This window comes from Vicia villosa, linkage group LG4 (assembly GCF_029867415.1).
Source record: "Vicia villosa cultivar HV-30 ecotype Madison, WI linkage group LG4, Vvil1.0, whole genome shotgun sequence".
Classification (NCBI taxonomy): Eukaryota; Viridiplantae; Streptophyta; class Magnoliopsida; order Fabales; family Fabaceae; genus Vicia; species Vicia villosa.
The window spans coordinates 173,457,320-173,479,450 of NC_081183.1; the positions used below are offsets into that span (position 1 = coordinate 173,457,320).

Sequence of the window (22,131 nt, forward strand, 5' to 3'; positions counted from 1 at the left end):
AGTTGAAAGTAACTTTATAATCACTTTTCAAAACATTTACTCGTACATAATTATATATTTTCGAATCTCAATTAATACAATTTTACTATCACATTATTATATATTATTTTTCAATTCTTCATTCCAACATACATTTTCATAATTCTTTCCATATTATTTTATTTTATCTATTTCAAAAAAAAATCATTATTCATTCACATGCAAACATTATCTTCACATATTTTGAAATATTTATAAAAAAATATTCATTTAACTTTCATAACATATTTCATATCTTTTAGTATTATAGTAGTATTTTATTTTAATTTGTATCCATTTTTTGAATCAAGGGATTATATTAATCCAAAAAATAGGTAATACAAGGCGATCGCTAGGATCCAGCCTCAAATACACCAAAAGATAAAACCTACAATTAAGGCAACATTAAAATAGCTATATGTGGTCTAAGCAAATGACTAGTCCACCCTCTATAAACAATCAACTCAATGGTTTTTTCATCTATATTCATATTATTCACAGTATGCCCAAAACAAATATCATTACGATATGTCCAAATCTCATATATGGTCTCTGTAAATGCAAGCTTCACCAGGCTAGCCCTCCAACCTTTACCTTTATAATGATGCGAGATCCAATTGAGTTTATCTTCCCATTCCATCGGGTCATGTTGTATTCTTATCCAGTTCAACACTTTAGCCCAAACATCCTTCAATTTCAAGCAACCAATGAACAAGTGGTTAATAGTTTCATCTTTGGTACAGAACATACATCGAGTGTTTGCCACCATTCCAAATCTATGTAATCTAGCATTAGTTGCTAGTTTGTCATGACAGACCAACCATAACAACATTACAACCCTAGGTCGAGCTTTGTTATATCGGATTGTACCAAGAAACAGTGGGAGTATCAGCTGATAGGCCATGATATAACTACTTAATATTAAACTTACATTCCTGCAACATTTGGTTCCGTAGGGTCTGCACAGTTCCAACAGTCTCTCTTTGTTTCAAAATAGCTTTAAACATCCCAAAAAAACTAGCCTTAACATTAATGTCTATCACCTATATAACTAATATTTTATTATTTTTAAAAATATGACCAAAAAACAATACTTCCACTGCAAATATTTTACATCAAATATTATATTAAATGTAGATGAAAAATCGTATTTTATTATTCTTTTACTTTTTAAGATTATTTCATCTATATATTAAATAAAATATTTTCATAAATATATATCAAATGATTTAGTTTAATTTTTTTTTAAGTTGAAAAATTATAAATATTACCAAACAATTTTAGCTTTATTTATAAAGCTTTTATTTTTAACTTTAAGTTAAAAGTAACTTTTACAATCGAAAAAAACTCAGCCAAACGGTACATGGACAAGTTAAGTCACTTGAAACACAAGACATAAATTTTTGTTAAATAAATCTGACTAAAATTGATAACAGAAAATTTAAAGATCAAATTCATTTTTTTACTAATAAAATAAAAATTTATAAAAAATATATAAAAAAGGAAAAACATATTTACTATTAGTATTAAAAACAAATATACACGTCTATGTTATCTGTTGTTTACCATTTTATTTTACTGGAGTGTTTTTTTTTTTTTATAAAACAAAGATGTTTTTCTTAATAAAGAAATCAAAATAGATGTGACTATGTTATGATTAAGGATCTGATTACTCTTGAGTAATGATGAGTATCTACATGATAATCAGAGTTTATTCCCTCCAATTCTCGCCACATTTAACTATTTTTGGCCTCATTTTTTTTAAATAAAAAATAAATAAAACAAATTATTTTATCTTTACTAATTTTCTGTTTTCCGTTACACTCTCGATATATAAAACCCTAATTCATCAATTTCACCTAAATTGAATCCAACCCTCGCACCATGAACAACCCCTGCGATCTCGCCACACCTAATTCAAAATCAGTAGTTGAACAAACCGAAGAGCTTCAACCATCATGTGCCCCCAAAATCACCAACAAGAAGAGGAAATCACCAGGATTAACCACTCCTGCAAAGAAATCCTCCAGGGTAATAATCACTATCATTATCATTGATTTTATCAAGTTATGGTTTTGATCAGTGCTACAATGTGGTGAATTGGAGTAATTGACATAGTTGGTTTGGATTTCTGCTATTGTTTTCAATTATGCATTGAGTTTTGAGACTGAGATGACTGAGATGGTTAAGTAATTTGTAATGCATGTTTATTGTTTTATGCAGAATAATACGCCGAGGAAAAAAGCTTTGGTTAGTGGAGTTAAGGGGAATACTTTGCCTGATGTGTTTCGGAAAATTGATTTGCGGTTGGAGGCGAAATTGTCAGCTGAGGTTAGTGATCATTCAATTCGATTGAGTTTTGCTTATTAAGTGTTCCTCTGTATATAAGAAGACTTTTCAGGGATTTTTTAAAGGAATATTTATGAGATCTTACCATATTGTGTGTGCAACTTGGATTTATTTGTTGCTTTTGTATGATGTGATATGTTCTATGTTCTTGTACTGAGTTTTCTACCTCCATTTGGATCAGGAAAATTCAAAGATGTTTGCGGGAAAGCAGATACATCCGTTCTTTTCATCGTGGAAGGTGGAGAAGAAATCTAGGGATTCAGCTGGTTCAGAAGGCTGTTTGTCTGATGCTAAGGGGGGGAGTAGAAGAACTATATGTGGTTCTATTCATGTATTTGAAGATACTCGGGTATGGTAGTTCGGTCTTTGATTTAATCTGGTTGCTTGATTTGAGATTAAATTAGTTGTTTGTAGTTTATTCGGGCACATACCTTTTTATGTAGTTTTGTGTGTGTAAAAGGGAACAGTTTACTTTTGAGTGTGAAGTTAGGAATCTCATCTGTTGATAGTATTTCTACATGTACATGCATAACAAACACAGTTGAGATTTGTTATTTTACCCTTAGAAGTGAAAGCTCACTCACTTTATGTGCTTCTGTGTGTAGCCCTGCTCTCTGGGTTTTATGTTCTGTTTTTTCATTTTTGTTTGAGCTAGCCAAAAATTTTGCTAATGCAGGATTATACTTCATCTCTTGACTGGAGTGACTGGAAATTTTTGGGAAATACCACTGTTGTAGATTGTGGTCCAGAAAGTTCAAATTTATCTGTTTTGGAGGGTTCTATTGAACCCTTAAATTTTGATAACTTTCTTAGTGGTGTGAAACCCTCGAGCACTTCAATATCTCAGAATGCATTGTCTTATTCAGATAAACTATGTACACTGTCAGAAAATATGAGGGAAAAGTCACCAGAAAACTCAGCTGTGCTAGCTAATGAGCAAGCAACATGCACTTTAAAGCCAGAAGATGTCATAGTGGTATGTAGTTTTTTGTATTATCTAATTAACAACTTCTGTTTGTAGTAACCTTCCCCCTTTCCAAACAGTAGGTAATCAGTGGAAACTAGTTTAGAGGGGGAAGTATACCTCAGCTCTATGCCAATGACTTTTTACTGTTTTCAAAAATTATTTCCAGGACTTGGAGGTGGATGATGACAGTACTGTATCTGGGCAAGCGTGCATTTTTGGAAAATCAGATACCGAGCCACCGAGTATGTTTCTTCGTGAAAGGTTAAATGTGATCCACACCTGACGTCTTATGGGAAACTTTACAACATCCAATTATGTCATTGTTGCCAAGCCAACCTGACTAGTTTTATATTTTGTTTTTGGTGATTTCATATTTATGTTATGCACATTCCCTTTATATTGCATATGCTGCTACCAGCCTTTTGGCGACTGTCTTGTACATAACTTCCTTGTCCTCATTTTTTTTCCCACTAATATAGCAGTCATCAAACTTTTGTCTAGAGCTCAATTAGTTGACCCTTATGTCTTTAAAATATATATGCCCTAGTTAATTGGTTGATTTGTAGTTATTTATCTTAAAGAATTTTGAGGTTGTGAGATCATTTTGTGGTGTCTAACGTATACATCTTGATATATGTGCTATACGAGTTTCAGCAACTTATTTCTGCTACCCTTATTCCACGTTCTTTCCCTAAACTACTTGGTATGGTCTGGTTACTCTGATCCCATCGGTTGTTTAGGAATGAGATTGATTGATCATTTAAAAGAAAATGGCTGTATTACTGTTGCTTGTTTTATAATAAGACCATTGTTACTATTTTTCAATTCCTCTGCAAAGCTTTGCTAGCAAATTTATTTCCCGATAGTGAAGTTTTCCCTTCTATCATATTGCAGAATGAGTTCTTTCTGCCATAGTTGTGAAGATAAGGCTGAGAGCAGCTTATGGATACACAAGTATAAACCAACAAAAGCCTCAGAGGTCTGACAATTCTAGTTCACAGCGTATTCTTTTTTAGAAGTAAACATTGAAGTTGCATGTTTTGATTATAAGTGTCCATACTTCCTGAATCATACTTTTCTTGTTCTATGATATTTATTTAGGTATGCGGTAATAATGAATCCCTGAAATTCTTGCGAGACTGGTTACATCTTTGGCATGAAAGACGTTACCAAAACAGAAAGGGTTCCTCTGACAAGGATCATATTGACATACCAAATGTTGATAGCGATTATAACTCTGCTGATTGTGACCATGCTTCAAAAGATGAGGGTTCCCTAAAGAATGTTCTCTTAATTACAGGACCAGTTGGGGTATGCAAATACATAACCTTTCCGTTATGCTATGAATGAACTGATTATATAACCATTTCAGAATTGAATTCTTTGGATCTTCTGCCCTCTAAGGATCATTTGATTGAAATCTCAGTCTTTTTTATTTATTTATTTTTAAATAAAAATTGTATAACACCTTCTGTTGTACTTTTGAGTATTTTGCTACCTCCATTCTACTATATATGATCAGAAAATATTCAGAAAAATTTAGTAATTTAACTGGGTTTGTAATGATAATACACAGAACAGTTATCTTTATCTTTCTTGGCATTTTCTTAGAAATAAGTGATGAAGTCCAAACTTTTCCATTTGTGCTTTATAAAATTTTCTTGCAATGGATTAGTGTAACATAGCTGCACCTTTGTTCAGTTATGCATAATATCCGTCAAGGAAAATTCTATAAGTCATTGAAACTTATTTAACATAATAGTTGTTTGGAATGATTTTCATGGCATGTTTGGTATTCGGATCAAAGATATAAAATCTAAAACGTCCAGTTTGTGCCGTAAGTTAATTGTCATGGTTAAGTTGAATGTGGTTGTTGATAATTCAGAATTATCACTCTCAGTGCTCCCAAATTCACGTTTTCTGCATATACATTTCGTGTCCATAACTTCATATTGGTTGCTGAAGCATGAGTCTGATATTGCAGAGTGGCAAGTCTGCAGCTGTATATGCTTGTGCCCGAGAGCAAGGGTTTGAGGTTTTAGAGGTATCCCTGTTTATAAATTTGTTTTGGTTATTTATGCTTTCAACTAATCCACCTTTGTAATGATAATATTCATTGATCCCATGCCCCTGTAAATCTTTAATATCTTGGCAGTCCTATGAGCATCCTTTCAAAAAAAAAAAAAATTTAATCTTTAAGTTGCTAAAAACGATTCCTTTCTTTGTTTTTATGTATCTGTAATTTCCGTTATTAATTTGGCCAAAACTATTAAAGGTTTTCTCTCATGTCAACAGCTCAATGCATCAGATTGGCGAAATGGGGCTGCTGTCAAGCAGTATTTTGGAGATGCTCTTGGATCACATGGTGTCAAAAGGTTTGGTAGTTTGTCCTGTCAATGCTTACTAATAACTATTGTGACAGTACTTGATAGTCTAATACCCGTGCTTTCACTTTCCTTCAACATTTTATTGGCTTATTTTGAATGCTGAATAAAAATGTTATGATAAACTTCTTGAACAACAAAATCATAAATTCCAAGTCCTAGTTAATGTTAGGTTCAGGCTAATTTTTATTAATTTGTTTATATTTATATAAATAAGCACGTCTGAGTATGAGGCGTGTTGAGTAGTAAGGGACCCGTACTCAGTACCTGCACCACATGAACTCCCTTCAAACTTTGCAGACAATTGCCTACACCCATCTCCTATCCTTTAAGCAAATAATTTTATCCTACTCATCATGAACAACTTTTGCAGGTACCCCTACTAGGTCCATCACCCATTTTCATCCCTACATACCCATGTAGAAACTCTATAGGATGAACACTTCTGTATGCTGGATAGCAAAAAGCTTTGTGGTAGTAGGAGCTGTTGTAAATCACATTCAGATTTTTATGTTGTCTTTATGTTAGTAATTTCATATTTTTAGCCTCTATCCAATTGAAAAGAGAAAAACAGATTTTAGATGTTCTGAATTGTAAGCAAATACTAATTACCAAAACAAACATGAGCTAAGCATTTAATAAGTGTTTTGGGTCCATAGATGTCTTAACTCTTTAGCAATAAGCTTGCTTTTAATATTGACTGGGCTGGTTGCGATATTCATTCTTCACTGATGATGAGACCTTCTTCCTTAATTCAATTTTATTTTAATAAAATCAAGTTACTTGTTTTAAAAAGCACTACTATCAAGATACTGTGGTAACATATTTTATATGCTGTATATCTCAGTTTAGTGAAACACTCTGTGAGTTTAGAGAAGAGAACTGTGAATTTGCTCCCAACTACAGCTTTGCCTGATGTGAAAGCAGCCGAAGAGATGGCTGATGATGTGATTGAAATGATAGCCATATCCGATGTTGGAGATAATAGTCCTGGCGGAGCATCTCAGAAGTTGCACGACAATAATGGTGCACTTACATCTGGTACTGTCCAATCTTTAATTCTAGTTGAGGATGTTGACATCGTTTTTCCTGAAGACCGTGGATGTATTGCTGCCATACAACACATTGCCGAGACAGCAAAAGGGCCAATTATACTGACCAGCAACAGTGAGATGGCTTGCTTCAATAGTGCATTATTGCTCTGCATATAGCTTTTATCAATGTGTTAATATTAATGTGTTCATTTTTGTCAATTAGGTTATAATGCTGGCCTGCCAATTAATCTCTGTCGACAACGTGTTTCTTTCTCATTGCCATTGCCGGATGAGTTGCTTTGCCATTTGTTCATGGTATGTGATTTAGAATTTCGAACCCCTTAAAAGAAGGGAAAATGAAGACTGAAAGTGAAATTTGTATCTTCTGTGGATGATCTGCAGGTTTGTGGCACAGAAGAAGTCAACCTCAGTCCTCTTTTACTAGAGAAGTTTATCCAATCTTGTGACAGAGATATTCGTAAAACCATTATGCATCTTCAGTTCTGGCTGCAGAATAAAAAAGATAGTACAGGTGACATAACATACCATTTTCAAATGAAGATACTGTTTAATTGATAATCATATATTAAATATATCTTCTGATTAATAGATAGAAATATATTATGTTAAATATATTCCTTATCTTCAAATTGTTACGCGCTTTATGTTTGGAACTAGATTGTAGATATGCATGTATATGACTTACAAGAAAACCATAACTGCTCAAATTTTGGATCACTAACGTATAATTTGATCGTTCTCTTACAATTATAGTTTACCCATTTATCTTATTAACGGCTTGTTGAAACTTGTGATTTCTTTTTTCACTGTCCAGACAAAAAAGTACAGACACTATATGGCTCACTTCCTTTTGATCTTGAGGCTGGTCATAAGATACTACCAAAGATGATACCTTGGAGTTTTCCCTCAGAGTTATCCAAACTAATTGAGAATGAAGTTTCCAAGTCAATAACCATAGCAGAAACTAACTCAAGATGGGAAGGGTTAGTTAACGAAGAGCTTTGCATAAATGACGAGCAAAATAGCTTAGATTTGCAGTGTACAGGAACTGGTTGTTTAGAGCCCAAGGTAGAGGTCATGAACAGAATTGAACCTATTGCAGACTGCGGTGAGTTTGATAGTCAATATAGTTCTATCACTGAGCTTAGCAATTGTTCTGGATCCCCAGTAACACCCTCTTTGCAAAAGGACCAAGGTCAACTTTTTGTGATGTCCTCTGATGATATGGATAAGGATCCAAATAGTAGACATTCTGTAAATGTTCATGACGAAGCTTACACGAGACAAACCCATGAAGGCAACACTGAATCTTTCTTTAAGTTTCTATTGAATCAAAGCTATGCCAACATGTCTTTTTGCGAGCTGCTGCATTCTAGTTTGGAAGATTCAGAGGAGGAACATTGTAAATATTTAGATACAACTTATGATGCATGCTTAAACAAAACACATAAATCACCTGATCTGTCCCGGTTTCCAGAACCAAGCTTTGTTTCCGAGACTGCAAAATCTGAAGTAGTGTCTTCTGGGCAGCTTGCCTGTCCAGTAGATGTTTCTCTGGATAATGAACTGAAACCATTCTCTTTCAGGGTTTGTCAGCCCGTGGCCAAAGTTCCTAAAGATCAAGATTTGTTGGTGAATACTGAAATTCCCAAATCTTCTCCAAGAGCAATTTCACAAGATTTTACTGATGTGAACATGGAAATTGCATCTGCATCTGTGATGGATCAGTGCAGTCAAACTGATTTAAAGTTGGACCCAAAGTCTGTTGACTGTTCATCTATTGAGATAGATCTGGTGCAAAATTCGTGGAGGAAACTTCGTGATTGTCAACCAGATTTAAGACAGCATGCCACCTCAGAACAGATAGGCGCCATCGAAGTTGTTAAACTTGCTAGTGGACTGAGCGATCTAATTTCAGAAGCTGACTTGTTATTTCGTAATCACCAACAAAAACAGTGTGTAAGTACCTTGAAAATTTTGTTTTTTTCAACTGTATTGTATCCTTACCCTCATTATAATACTCTAACCATGCAGGGTATTATGGAACCTCCAATTTTCCTGGCTGATGATGCCACATTTAGTTGGTATGATGAGCAAATGATGATGTCAACGATTGCTGAACATGGTTTCTGCTTTTATGCCAAGCATATAGTTGACGCGGGATCCAAAGTCGGTTTTGAGAACAGGGTAGACGTAACTTTAGAGATGTTGGCTTCTACTACAAATATTATGGCTATGGGGAAGTTATCTAGACAGGACGACACCAAAACAATGAATAACCATACTAAAGAGCTATTAGAGGTGAACAGCACAAGAAATGATAAAAAGAGGTATATATATAGCCTGCCTTTCACTTTCATAGTTGTCTACACCTGTTTCTTCAAATAAATTTTCATTATTTGTTAATATTGATATCAATTTAGCAGTATGCAATACAACGAAAGCAGAACATCTCTGTTTAACGTGATCCGATCCATTGTTCCTAAAAGATCATCATCTGCAATTATAGGCATTGCATTCAATGAATTTCTCTCTTCACTACGCCAAATTTCAATTTCAGAGGGTTTCCGCATGTCACAAGGTGTTAAAAACATGAGAAAAGGAAGGTACATATTTGTGGTATCAAATTCAGTTGTTTTCAGCCTTTCCAATGATTGAAAAAGTTAATCAGAAAATTCTTAAATCATCTGTTCAATGTTTTTAACGCAGGCGAAGTGCTCAACATTATTTGAGCAGAGGTAAAATGTTGTCTCCGGAAGATATATCATTGTTGTGTGAAGGTGATTTGTACAGAAAGATATCTTCACAGTATGCTGCTAACATGGAAAATATAACAGAACATGATTGAACATTGTAGCTTAGGTTTAATTTAATAATAGGGCCATTCATTCGTTGTTATTTTAGTTACATAAACAATAAGCTTTGACTTTGGTGGTTAGCATAGCAATAGGCTCATATAGTTTATTTTCCCCTATGATTAATATGGTCATGGGTAGGGATTGTAATTTAAATAGAGCAATTGGATTCGAATAAGTGGAAATTGTAAAAACGATTAGATGTGTACACTAGCATTTTTTTAATAATCTTATTTTCACTAGATTTGCATACCAGCTGCCATGTGTTGTCATCTTCATTCTCTTTACCATAAATTCTGACTACAAAGACACTTCTTATTTGTCTATCTGTTTTTATTGAGTTAATGCAGTTATATGTTTTACTGTGTTTTATGTATTTATTTTGCTTACCGTTAATAAATAATTTTTATATTTTATATGTTGAAGCACTTTCATGGAAGGTAATTATCATTTGTGAGTTTATTTGAGCAATTAACTTGGTTTAGTATCCATTTTGATAATTATATATTTTAAAATATTTTTTACTGGTCTAATCCAAACTAATTTTATTTTGTTAATTATATATTCGAAAAAAATATCTAAACATAAATAAAATTATTAAAAAAAAATTGTGGGTCCAAATACTCTCTGTTTCAATTTATAAAAATAATTATTTATTTTGTTTTAAATTATTTTAAAAAATTAAGTTTTATAAAATTTAATTATTTTATTTTGAAAAGACATCTTTTAATTATAAAATTAAATATAAATTATATTTAATTTACTTTTTATTGTCTCAGTAACCAATAATCAATAACTAATTAAAATTATTTTATATTTTTTCAAAAATAAATACAAGAAACAAAAAAAATCAAGTTATATTGTAAAAGTGTTTACAATTTGGATTAGTTTGAAATTGTATTATATCTTTTGAAAAATATGATTGATTTATAAGTATTAATAATTTATTTATATCAATATTAGGTTTAATATATATTTTAGTCTCTTAACTTAATTAATTATTTTGCTTTGGTTTCTTAATTAAAAAAATGGTATAAAGTAGGAGTAGTTTCTTAAAAACTATTTTGTTATCCGAAATGGTCTTTGCCGTTAGTTTTTCAAAAAAGAAAACGTTAAATACCGACCATGTGGCATGTCGTAAAATGAGGTAGGAATAGTAAAATATTGAATTAGCAAATGTTGACTTAACTAAATTTTATAAAGATTATTCATCACACCATAACACCTTTTAAACCTTCAAAGTAACTTCTTTTTCATCACACCATAACACCTTTTAAACCTTCAAAATAACTTCTTTTTCTTGGCACGAGCCACCTGGTTCTTCTAACATTCCAAAAGGTATTAGGAATCAAAATATCCTTTTAGAAGTGCATTTTTGGATGTACTCTTTTCACATCAAAATATGTTTTAAGTGAAATTCGTCTCATTTTTTTCCAAAATTTATTCTAGATATATACTTTCGAATTCACCTTATACCCACACTAAATTCATATGTAAATGAGGCAAACTATGATTTGTCAAAAGAAAGTATCCAAAAATGTACTTCTGAAATAAATCTGAAAGGATAATTTCATAATTTAGTTTACTTCTATTTTACTATTGCTTGTTGTACAATAGAACGCAGTTGGTCTGTAGATTTGTGGTTGCATTAGAAAGTTAGTGGGAATTTCTCTTTACATCTCGTCACCTTTTCCCAGACCCCTAGCAAAAAAGTCAAAATTGCCCCTATGTTCAAAGATATATCACCGAATGCACCATTTCTTCATTTTACTTAAAGATTAATTCGGAAATGTAACTGCGAAGGAGTTTCAGGGTATGTTCGCAGTTAAATCTCAGAATTAACCTTTTTTTTTAAAATTCAGGAATTGGTTTGGAGATGCATCTTTGAACTAGGTAAATTTATTTAAACTAACGCCAAACTCTCCTTCTTCTCCCTCTTCATTTTCAGTTCAGAAATTTTTTCTTTTCCGATTTGAGCACGTGAGCACCATAGTTCCAGTCAACTTTTGAAGAAACATAAGAAACCCAACTTCTATCTTGCCAATCTGAAATCACTTTGCCTACTACATTCAACATTTTGCATCCTCATTAACACATTTTTTTAGTAAGTTTCTCATTTAGCTTATATTGAGTTTTGATCAATGTGTTAAATCAAACAGGTTACTTTTAATGCATTAGATAGTATTAGCATTTGAAATAGATAATGTGTAGGAGATATTTCTATCATTTGGATGATTTGGCTGAGTTTTGGATGATTAGGGCAAGGGTAGAGATGTTTCTGCCATTGAAATAAAAAACGAAGCTTATTCGAAGTTGTATCTCTGAAAATAGGTGTTTTTTTTGTGTTTGGAGATACATCTCCAAATTCTTTCATTCTTGGTAGAGCTGTCAAAATGGGCTAGCCCATATGCCCGGTCCGCCAGGCCCGAAAAATCATAGGGCTTGGGCCTTAAAATTAGAGCCCATATTTTTCAGGGTCTTTTTAGCCCAGCCCTGAAAAACCTGCTACCTATTAGGGCTAGCCCATATGGACCGTGGGTAGTCCATCAGGCCCGCATAATTATAAATTTAAAAAAAAATATTTATATTTATATTATATTACTCCAAAATAACAAATTGATTTTTCTCACTTCACTAAATTTTATCTCTATTTTATTCAATCTTTTTCTTTTAAATATTATACATTAATATAATCAACATTTTTTATCGTATTATATTAGTTTTTCTCTTATAATAAATATTCAAGTATTATTTTATACAATTTAGACATATATTGTATTTAGAAACACATTATAGTATTTATAAGAGATAATATAGCACTTAAAAATGTAGTATGTTTAAAATAACATAATTTTTAATTTTATTTATAATATTATGGAGTTTTTATTTTAATTTTTTGAATAAAAAAGCCTGTTTAGGGCCGGGTAGCCCGAGGCCCATCTAGGGCCGGACTTGGGTAGTAAATCTCAAACCCATATTACACTTGGTCTTTTTGGCCCAGCCCTGAAAAGCCCAGGGTCCGCTAGGGTCGGCCCGTTTAGGGTCGGGTAGCCCGTATTGACAGCTCTAATTCCTGTTGCACTAATGTCTCTTGTGTTTTTTCAAGGAAAATGACTACAAACATCAACGGGATGAGAATCGGCCGTGACACCCTAATGTATGTAAGAATTTTTTTGAAATTGTTTCATTTTATTATTTATAAAGTAATTTAATTTTGGAAAAAATAAGTATTTTTATTAAAAAAATTAATTTCACTAAATGGATGGTGGTGGGGCGGGGATACCCAAACCCAACCCGAACCCGTTTGGGTCGGGTTTGGGTTTTAATTCTCCATCATCGTTTGGGTTTGGGGCGGGGAGCGGGGATTGTTTGAGGATTTGGGTTTGGGTTTGGGGGAGGTAATAACCATTCCCGACTCGCCCCATTTCCATCCCTATCAGGAGGCCAGAGGTACGAGGGAAGCCGTCTTTAGGCCTCACGGCGAGGAAGCTGTCTCCAGGCTCGTGTACACCAGGAGGGGGAGGCTCTAGATGCACGTGATTACTTCCCTCCACTTGCAGACCCTTTTCCAGGAGGGCTCACTGACATGTCATTACTGATATATTTTAGAAACCATGTTTCCTCGCATGCCTGGCCAGGAGAGGTATAATTTTTAACAGTTCTTTTTTTTTTATATATATATTTTAACCAAATTCAATTAGTTTGAGATTGTTATACTATCTTTTTAACATGAACATGAGTGTTCTATGAACCATGCCAAAAAGATTCACAGACTTCCTAAACCACAACAAAAGTGGTTCTTAAGTGTGATTCGTTACTCTAGTTTGTGTTGGGTACAACATAATCAGCCATGGAATGCGTGTGGCATTTGCTGAAAGATGGAATAAAGAAACGTCATATTTCCATTTTCCCATTGACGAGATGATGATTACATTAGGTGACATCGCTTACCTCCTACATCTTTCCATCAGAGGGAGGTTACTTTATCATTATAGGATCATATGCAATGAGGCAGTGGATATGATAGTGATGTATTTAGGAGTTGATCCAATGGAAGCCCTAATGCAATGTGTGAACACCATGTGTGCACATGCCAAGTTTTCTTGGTTTGAGACGTTGTACAAAAACAACTTGAAGTTGGCCAAGGATCCCAAAGGCGATGATCTATAGGTTGGATACCACAGGGAGTGTGCATTGAGGTGTTACTTCTTATTCTTGGTTGGCACATCCATGGCTGTGGACAAAAGTGCAAAATACATAGATGTGGCATACCTTAAGTATTTCATCAACTTGGAAGTCATTCACGAGTGAAACTAGGGGGCCGCATGCTTGGTATACCTATACTTCAAGTTGAGCGAATGTTCTCTTTGGGGGACAAAAGCAAATGACAGGCTTCTGCACACTTATGACGGTAATTTCCATAGCCGTTATTAAGTTAAAAAGATGTTTTTTTCACAATTGTTATTAATATTTTTTTCTTATTCATTTTCAAGGATGGATCCCTGCCTATTTTCATCGTATACATGGGTTTGATTGTGTGCCATGGTATATTGAGGATTACCTGAAGGTGAGAAAAATAAATAAGAAGGGGGTTGAATTGTATATTTGATAACTTTTTCTTTTCTAGAATCAGCAGCGTCTGAATCTGACCAAGTTCAGACTATAAGCTAGAGTAAGTAGTCGCGCAATAATTTAAAGTGCAGAAGCAACAAGTAAATCACACATAACAATTATCCTGGTTCCTCTATAACGAGAGTAGTCCAGTTCACTTGTCACACAAGAGATTTTCACTATAATCCGAACCTGATTACAATTTTCTTAGACACACCAGTCCAAGACTTTCTGTTCAATCACACGTGAAAGAGACTTCTTTGCTTAAACACACTCGTTCAATATTTCCTTGCTCAATCAAGCTGAAAAATACTTCCTTGCCTAAACTCACAGCTCAACACTTCCTTCTAAACCTAACCAGAAAGAGATTAACTTGCCTAAACCCACAACTCAGAACTTCCTTGCTCAATCAAATCAGAAAGAGACTTCCTTGCCTAAACTCACAGCTCAGGACTTCCTTGCTAAATCTAACTAGAAAGAGACTAACTTGCCTAAACCCACAACTCTGAACTTCCTTTCTCAATCAAACCAGAAAGAGACTTCCTTGTCTAAAATCACAACTCAGGACTTCCTTGCTCAATCTAACTAGAAAGAGACTTCCTTGCTCAAACACAGTGTTTGAGACTTTTACCAATTCTAAACAAACTATTTAGTATTACAACAAGATGTACCTGGTATACAATCAGAGTTACAAATAATACAACACAAGCAAAGATCTTATTACTTGAGATTTCTTGGATATACAAGAGTAAGAAACTCTTAAGTCTATGTACAATACAACAACTATGTATGAAAGTTTAGAGTGTGAAACAATTCCTGTTCTATCCTATTATTTGTATTCTTGTTGTTACTTCTTTTGAATTTTCATCTCCTTATATAGAGGGAACACATGAGACGTTGAAAACTTGCTTGCACGAGTATTTGTGCTGAAGAAGTGGTTTCCAAGATAGAGACCTTGGAGTAGGTACAATAAGGATCTTCATCTTTTGAATAATCTTTTTACCCATTGTGTCTTTCTCAAGTAAGGCATTCATAGGTATGATGGAGTACACTGAATAAATCATGTCACGTAGCCATGAGCCTTGCGCTAAAACCTTTAGTTGACTTTCTTCATAATTCTGGCAGTTGACAAGATGGATCTGCTTTTGCACAGAGTATGGACCAAAAGGCGTTGTACTACGTTTCTAGCTTATCAGAGGCTGAGTCAATATGGCGCTGAGGTTATATTTGAAAATCAAATTCTGATCCATTAGAATCTGAATTATATGTGTCTCCTTAGCAAGCTATTTAACTGGGTCAAAACCTAGTTAAATACTAGCTTAATGATCCTGCACACTTAAACAAATGTTAGTATATCCTATTATTCTTTAATTACTTTGTTATCATCAAAACTCAAGGAGTATGAACATATTTTGTTTCAACATTATCCATGTGCTTGCTTGTATCGCCCACGTAGAGGGAATGATGCTATGGTACCGTTCTATGTGTATATTAATCGAACTCAACACGATGATATCGGCTGGATGCCATACACTTTTCACCGGGAGATAATTCCATTGGACAACATTTCATTATACTCTGGATGGCTGGCATATGGAAGTAGTATCATGTGCAGGTATTTGCCAAAGTGGTGCATGCAGCAGTTTGGGTACGTGGAAACCATTCCAATGCCCCACTTCCAAGCTGCTCTTGAGACCATTGTCCACAGAGATCTGGATGAAATTCTAGTGGATTTTAAAGATTCATCTGGTACCGGAGGTGTATCGAAGTATGTTAGCCACAACTCAATGGTCCTATGTGGACGGTTACATGACTTGGTTCAATTATGTGTCACACCCAGTCATGACCCCAGACGTTGTTGGACGTCCACCTAGGCCTGCTCATGAGGAGGTCCTAGAGAATAAGCAAGCCATGGATGACCATGCCATTAGTGTGTTTCTAATCTGTCAAAACAATATGCGAATGACAAGAGAGAGGATAGAGTCTGGACTGTTCGAAAGAGGTGCCAATAACGCGGTTGCCCTAACACGTCTCATTCTTACCGGGGCAGAATACCTTGGATTACTGTATGCAAAAGAGTTGCCGGAGTGTTAGGATTAGGCATACTCAATAGATTATGCATTTTATTATCTTTTAGGATGTTTTTGTATATTTTTCCATACGTCGAGAACATTTTTTTTACTATGATTGTCTTTCTTTTTAATTAACGCATTACTTTGTTCTATGATTTTCGTATTTAACAATTTGTGAAACTAATAATGGCAATGTTAATCGAATTAAAATTACTTTAGATTGAAAAAACTACAAACTCAGTAGCATGTTTCTCCACAAGAAACATGCAGGCAAGACTTCGAAGATGTATCTCCGAATCTACTCCACAAATATTCACAGATGCATCTCTGAACTATTTTTTTTCAGAAAAGGGGTGGCTGCTTAGTTTACTATTGTATGTAGCGCGCTTATTGAGTTTCTTCATGGTCCTTAATAAAATCTTGGTCGTCCATTTAGTGATTATCAATACTCAAGACACTACCATTAGTGATCCGCGTGAAAAATAAAACTTAGACGAACTTCCAACTTAGACTAACTCAATCTTCTACCTCCGAACGTCATATTTCATTTACGACACTCTATTTCTCCCATAAACCAAACTCAAAAATATCATTTCTTTTATGAACAAAACTCGAAAACATCATTTCTTATATTAACACATTTCAAAACTCCATCACCTCTTCTCCAACTTGAATGAGACAAGGAAAGTACGGATTCGAGTTAGCAATGTTAGTTGTTGTTGTTCAATTTTGTTGTTCTTGTTGTTATTATTGTTGTTCTTGTTGTTGTTTTGTTTTTATTGTTGTTGTTGTTATTATTGTTCTTGTTGTTGTTGTTGTTTTTCTTCTTCTTCTTCTTGTTTATTTTGTTCTTGTTCTTGTTGTTCTAATGCTGTATTTTTTTTAATTTTATTAAAAGGCATACAACAACAGTTGTTTAATATAGGTGTGGTTGTATGTAGCGCGTTATCCACTTTACTACCACAGGCAATAGTGAAGGATAGAAAAACACTTAGAAAGGGGGGGTTTGAATAAGTGTAGCTTTAAAAACTTGACAGATAAAAATAAATTGCACAGTTATTTTTATCCTGGTTCGTTGTTAACTAAACTACTCCAGTCCACCCCCGCAGAGATGATTTACCTCAACTGAGGATTTAATCCACTAATCGCACGGATTACAATGGTTCTCCACTTAGTCAGCAACTAAGTCTTCCAGAGTCTTCTGATCACACACTGATCACTCCAGGAACAACTGCTTAGATACCCTCTAAGACTTTTCTAGAGTATACTGATCCACACGATCACTCTAGTTACAACCTGCTTAGATAACCTCTAAGACTTCCTAGAGTATTCTGATCCACACGATCACTCTAGTTCCTTACAACTTAATGTAATCAATTCTAAGAGTATTACAAATGCTTCTTAAAAGCGATAATCACAAACTGTGATATTTCTCTTAACGTTTAAGCTTAATCTCACTAATATATTACAACAGCAATGTAGTGAGCTTTGATGAAGATGAAGATTCTGAGCTTTGAATTTGAACAGCGTTTCAGCAAGTTTAATATGAGTTGTTTTGGTGCAGAATCGTTAACCTTGCTTCTCATCAGAACTTCATATTTATAGGCGTTGGAGAAGATGACCGTTGAGTGCATTTAATGCTTTGCGTGTTCCGTACAGCATCGCATTTAATGTTATACGCTTTTGTCAACTACCTCGAGCCTTGTTCACGCTGTGTCTACTGACGTAGCCTTTAGTAGCTTTTAACGTTCCTTTTGTCAGTCAGCGTAGCTTGCCACTTGTACTTTCTTCTGATCTGATGTTTGTGAATGCAACGTTTGAATATCATCAGAGTCAAACAGCTTGGTGCATAGCATCTTCTGATCTTCTGACCTTGAAGTGCTTCTGAGCGTGATACCATCAGAACTTCAGTGCTTCTGTTCTCTTGTTCTTCTGATGCTTCCATAGACCCATGTTCTGATTCTGCTTCGACCATCTTCTGATGTCTTGCCAGACCATGTTCTGATGTTGCATGCTGAACCCTTTGAGACAAAGCTTCTGAGCGCTGAATTATGCATACTCTTTATATATTTCCTGAAAAGGAAATTACATTGGATTAGAGTACCATATTATCTTAAGCAAAATTCATATTATTGTTATCATCAAAACTAAGATAATTGATCAGAACAAATCTTGTTCTAACAATCTCCCCCTTTTTGATGATGACAAAAACATATATAAATGATATGAATTTGCGATCAGAAAGAACAGACGGCAAAAGACAAATTACACAGCTATATCATAAGCATATGAATATGTCTCCCCCTGAGATTAACAATCTCCCCCTGAGATAAATAATCTCCCCCTGAAATAAATACTCGAAGAACTTTAACAAAAGACTTCCCTGATTATTTCGGTAGAGACGATCATATAAGCTTCTGTCTTCAGAGAATTCATAGCTTCTGACTTCTGCTTCCATTGGACAGCTTCAGAACTAGAATTTCCTTAGATCCCTAGAACACTCACAGCTTCTGATTCCTGCTTCCATCTAGGACAGCTTCAGAACTTGAATTTCTTTGATCTTCTGAACATTCACAGCTTCTGACTTCTGCTTCCATTTAGGACAGCTTCAGAACTTGAATTTCTTTGATCTTCTGAACATTCACAGCTTCTGATTTCTGCTTCCATTTAGGACAGCTTCAGAACTTGAGTTTTCTGGATCTTTAGAACATTCACAGCTTCTGATTTCTGCTTCCTTCGGATAGCTTCAGAGCTTTGAATTTCTACCAACATCACTTCATGCTAGATTTGTATCAGAACATTGTTGAATGTACCAGAGCATCATCTGAGCATCTCTACATCCTGAAATGTTACAGAACAAAAACTAAACGACAAAAGTCAGCATGAACGAGTCAGAACATAAAATGTATATTCGAACACATTATATGTATCAGAGCCATATAGGCTAAAGTAATGTATCAGAGCAAATAGAATTTTGTCAAAGCAAATAGACAGATATGGATTAAATTCTATTTTCAGTGCTTCTGATTTCTGAAGCTTGATAGCACTCAGCTTGCTTCAGTTTCCATGAGTTTATTCTTTTTACAGAATAACACTTCTTATGGTTTTGCTTCTGTGTTTGCTTTGAAGATTCTCTTCACTGCTTTATACCTGCAAAACACTTAAACCATATAGAACTTGCAGTTCTTGTTAGTAAATGTGTGGGAGCTTAACCCAGCAACTGATAGATTAATCAAATCATTTATCATTTATCTTCTCCCCCTTTTTGTCATAACATCAAAAAGAATATTTCAAAAGATTCAGATGAATAAAACGACAAATAAAATCACTGGAATGTAAAACAAAGAAACTTTTCATTGATTAATCAAAAGATATTACATGAGAAGATGTTTAACAAGCAGATGCAACAAGGAAAGAAAACTACAAAGACCAAAGCCTAAGACCCTAGCTAAGACAAAGTCTGTGCCAGCATGCCATGAAGGAGTGAAACGCCTCATTGACTGCTTCTTGGGCTTCCAGGCGAGGGGTCAGGGAGACTTGGTTCTGATGCAGATCTTCCACAATCTTTATCAGAGACAACATTCTCAGCAGGTGAAGATGAGGAGATTTCTTTGGAATGGGTTGAGGGAGAGGAAAGGTTAGATGAAGAGGAAGTTGATTCTAGAAGGAAACAAGATGAGGAAGAAGATGGAGATGATGGAGGGCTTTCACCAGGGGGTTGAAACACACGTCTAGAATAGTTTCCAGATAACATTGCTTCGAATGGATTCACCTTGAGAGGGTCATAGGTGATCTTTATCTTTTTGGGTTTGGAAGGAGATGTTTCAACAGCTTTTCTCTTGTTGTTTTGATCATTTTCATGATTTCCTGGGCTTGATGAAGAGTTCATGATGGATTTGCAGATAATGAACAGCTAGGGTTTGGTATGAATGCAAAAAGATAGAGTGAATAGAGAAAATATGAGAGGGAAGAAGAAGCGTTTGAAGAGTATTTAAAAGAAAATAAAAAGAAACGAATGATGAATAGCATTTAATGTTACGTGACATGAGGAGAGATAATAAAGATAAATGAGGTGACTAGCACAGTTACCTATGGTCGGCGTCCCTTCAACTGCACGCACGCTTATCCATGAATAGTAACGACAGGTTTACCATCCCGAGATAAAACGTTACAGCTGTTTTGCTTTAAAAGAGATTCTGAATCAACTTAGACAATGAAACGTTAGAATAACCGAATCATAATTTCTAAAAGATTTCAATCAGAACTTCTGATTAAAAAAATTCACATTCATTTCAGAAGATACTCATACGTAAGAACTTCTCATCTTCTCATTCTGGGCATAAATCCATACTGATGTTCTTCAGAATGAACTTAAACCTATCTTCAGCCAGGGGTTTTGTAAAGATATCAGCCCATTGATGGTCTGTATCAACAAAGTTTAAAGATATAACACCCTTCTGAACATAGTCCCTTATGAAATGATGTTTAATCTCAATATGTTTAGCCTTTGAATGAAGAATAGGATTCTTAGATAAACATATAGCAGAAGTATTATCACAGAATATAGGAATGTTACTCTCATATATCTGATAATCTTCTAACTGACTCTTCATCCAGAGCATCTGTGTACTACAACCAACAGCAGCGACATATTCTGCTTCTGTTGTTGATAGGGCAATAGTTGCTTGCTTCTTGCTATACCAAGAGATCAAATGACTTCCAAGAAATTGGCAACTTCCTGAAGTACTTTTTCTTTCAATTCTGTCTCCAGCATAGTCAGCATCGCAGAATCCTACTAAGTTGTATTCTTTAGATTTTCTGTAAACTAAGCCAACATTAGTAGTACCTTTCAGATACCTTAGAATTCTCTTAACAGCAGTTAAATGAGATTCTCTAGGATCTGATTGGAATCTAGCACACAAACAAACACTGAACAGAATGTCAGGTCTAGAAGCAGTCAAATATAGAAGAGATCCAATCATACCTCTGTATAACTTCTGATCTACCTTCTTACTTACCTCATCCTTACCTAGGATGCATGTTGGATGCATAGGAGTTTTGGCTTCTTTGCAGTCTAGAAGATTAAACTTCTTCAGAAGTTCCTTCACATACTTGGTTTGGTGAACATACGTTCCTTCTGATGTTTGATTTATTTGTATTCCAAGGAAATACTTGAGTTCTCCCATCATGCTCATTTCAAACTCAGCCTGCATAGACTCAGCAAACTCCTTTCCAAGTGTAGCATTAGATGTTCCAAAAATAATATCATCTACATATATTTGACAAATTAAAATATCCCTTTTAAAGGTTTTACAAAAGAGAGTAGTGTCCACTTTTCCTCTAGTGAAACCATTATCCAGAAGGAAAGAACTTAAGCGTTCATACCAAGCTCTGGGAGCCTGTTTCAATCCATACAATGATTTCTTTAGTTTAAAAACATGATTAGGAGACAGAGAGTCTTCAAAACCAGGAGGTTGATGGACATAAACTTCTTCATCTATATAACCATTTAAGAAGGCACTCTTAACATCCATCTGATAGAGAGTGATGTTATGTTGAGTGGCAAATGAAATTAATAGACGAATAGATTCTAACCTGGCCACTGGTGCAAAGGTTTCTGTATAGTCAATCCCTTCTTGCTGACTATAACCCTGAGCCACCAGTCTGGCTTTGTTCCTTACCACTTCACCTTTCTCACTGAACTTGTTTCTGAAGACCCATTTTGTGCCTATTATATTGAGTCCATCTGGTCTAGGAACAAGATCCCAAACATCATTTCTTGTAAACTGATTCAGTTCTTCTTGCATAGCAATTATCCAG

At 34.6% G+C, this 22,131-nt stretch overlaps 1 protein-coding gene across 3 annotated transcripts; it reads left to right on the plus strand.

The window, feature by feature from the left end:
* The first annotated feature begins 1,748 nt into the window (after window positions 1-1,748).
* On the plus strand, window positions 1,749-9,882 carry LOC131595988 (uncharacterized). 3 transcript variants are annotated; one of them, XM_058868528.1, is made up of 16 exons: window positions 1,749-2,049; window positions 2,242-2,349; window positions 2,549-2,716; window positions 3,044-3,343; window positions 3,501-3,595; window positions 4,229-4,313; window positions 4,436-4,645; window positions 5,319-5,378; window positions 5,630-5,709; window positions 6,566-6,885; window positions 6,976-7,067; window positions 7,155-7,284; window positions 7,588-8,732; window positions 8,808-9,103; window positions 9,197-9,379; window positions 9,483-9,882. In XM_058868528.1, the coding sequence occupies exons 1-16, from the start codon at window positions 1,903-1,905 to the stop codon at window positions 9,619-9,621; spliced, it is 3,558 nt and encodes a 1,185-aa protein (XP_058724511.1). In that variant the 5' UTR covers window positions 1,749-1,902; the 3' UTR covers window positions 9,622-9,882. The 3 variants fall into 3 exon arrangements, with proteins under 3 accessions (XP_058724511.1, XP_058724512.1, XP_058724513.1); XM_058868529.1 differs by having other exon boundaries at window positions 1,750-2,049; window positions 9,200-9,379; window positions 9,483-9,880; XM_058868530.1 differs by lacking the exons at window positions 1,749-2,049; window positions 2,242-2,349 and having other exon boundaries at window positions 2,578-2,716; window positions 3,234-3,343.
* The last annotated feature ends 12,249 nt before the right edge of the window (window positions 9,883-22,131 follow it).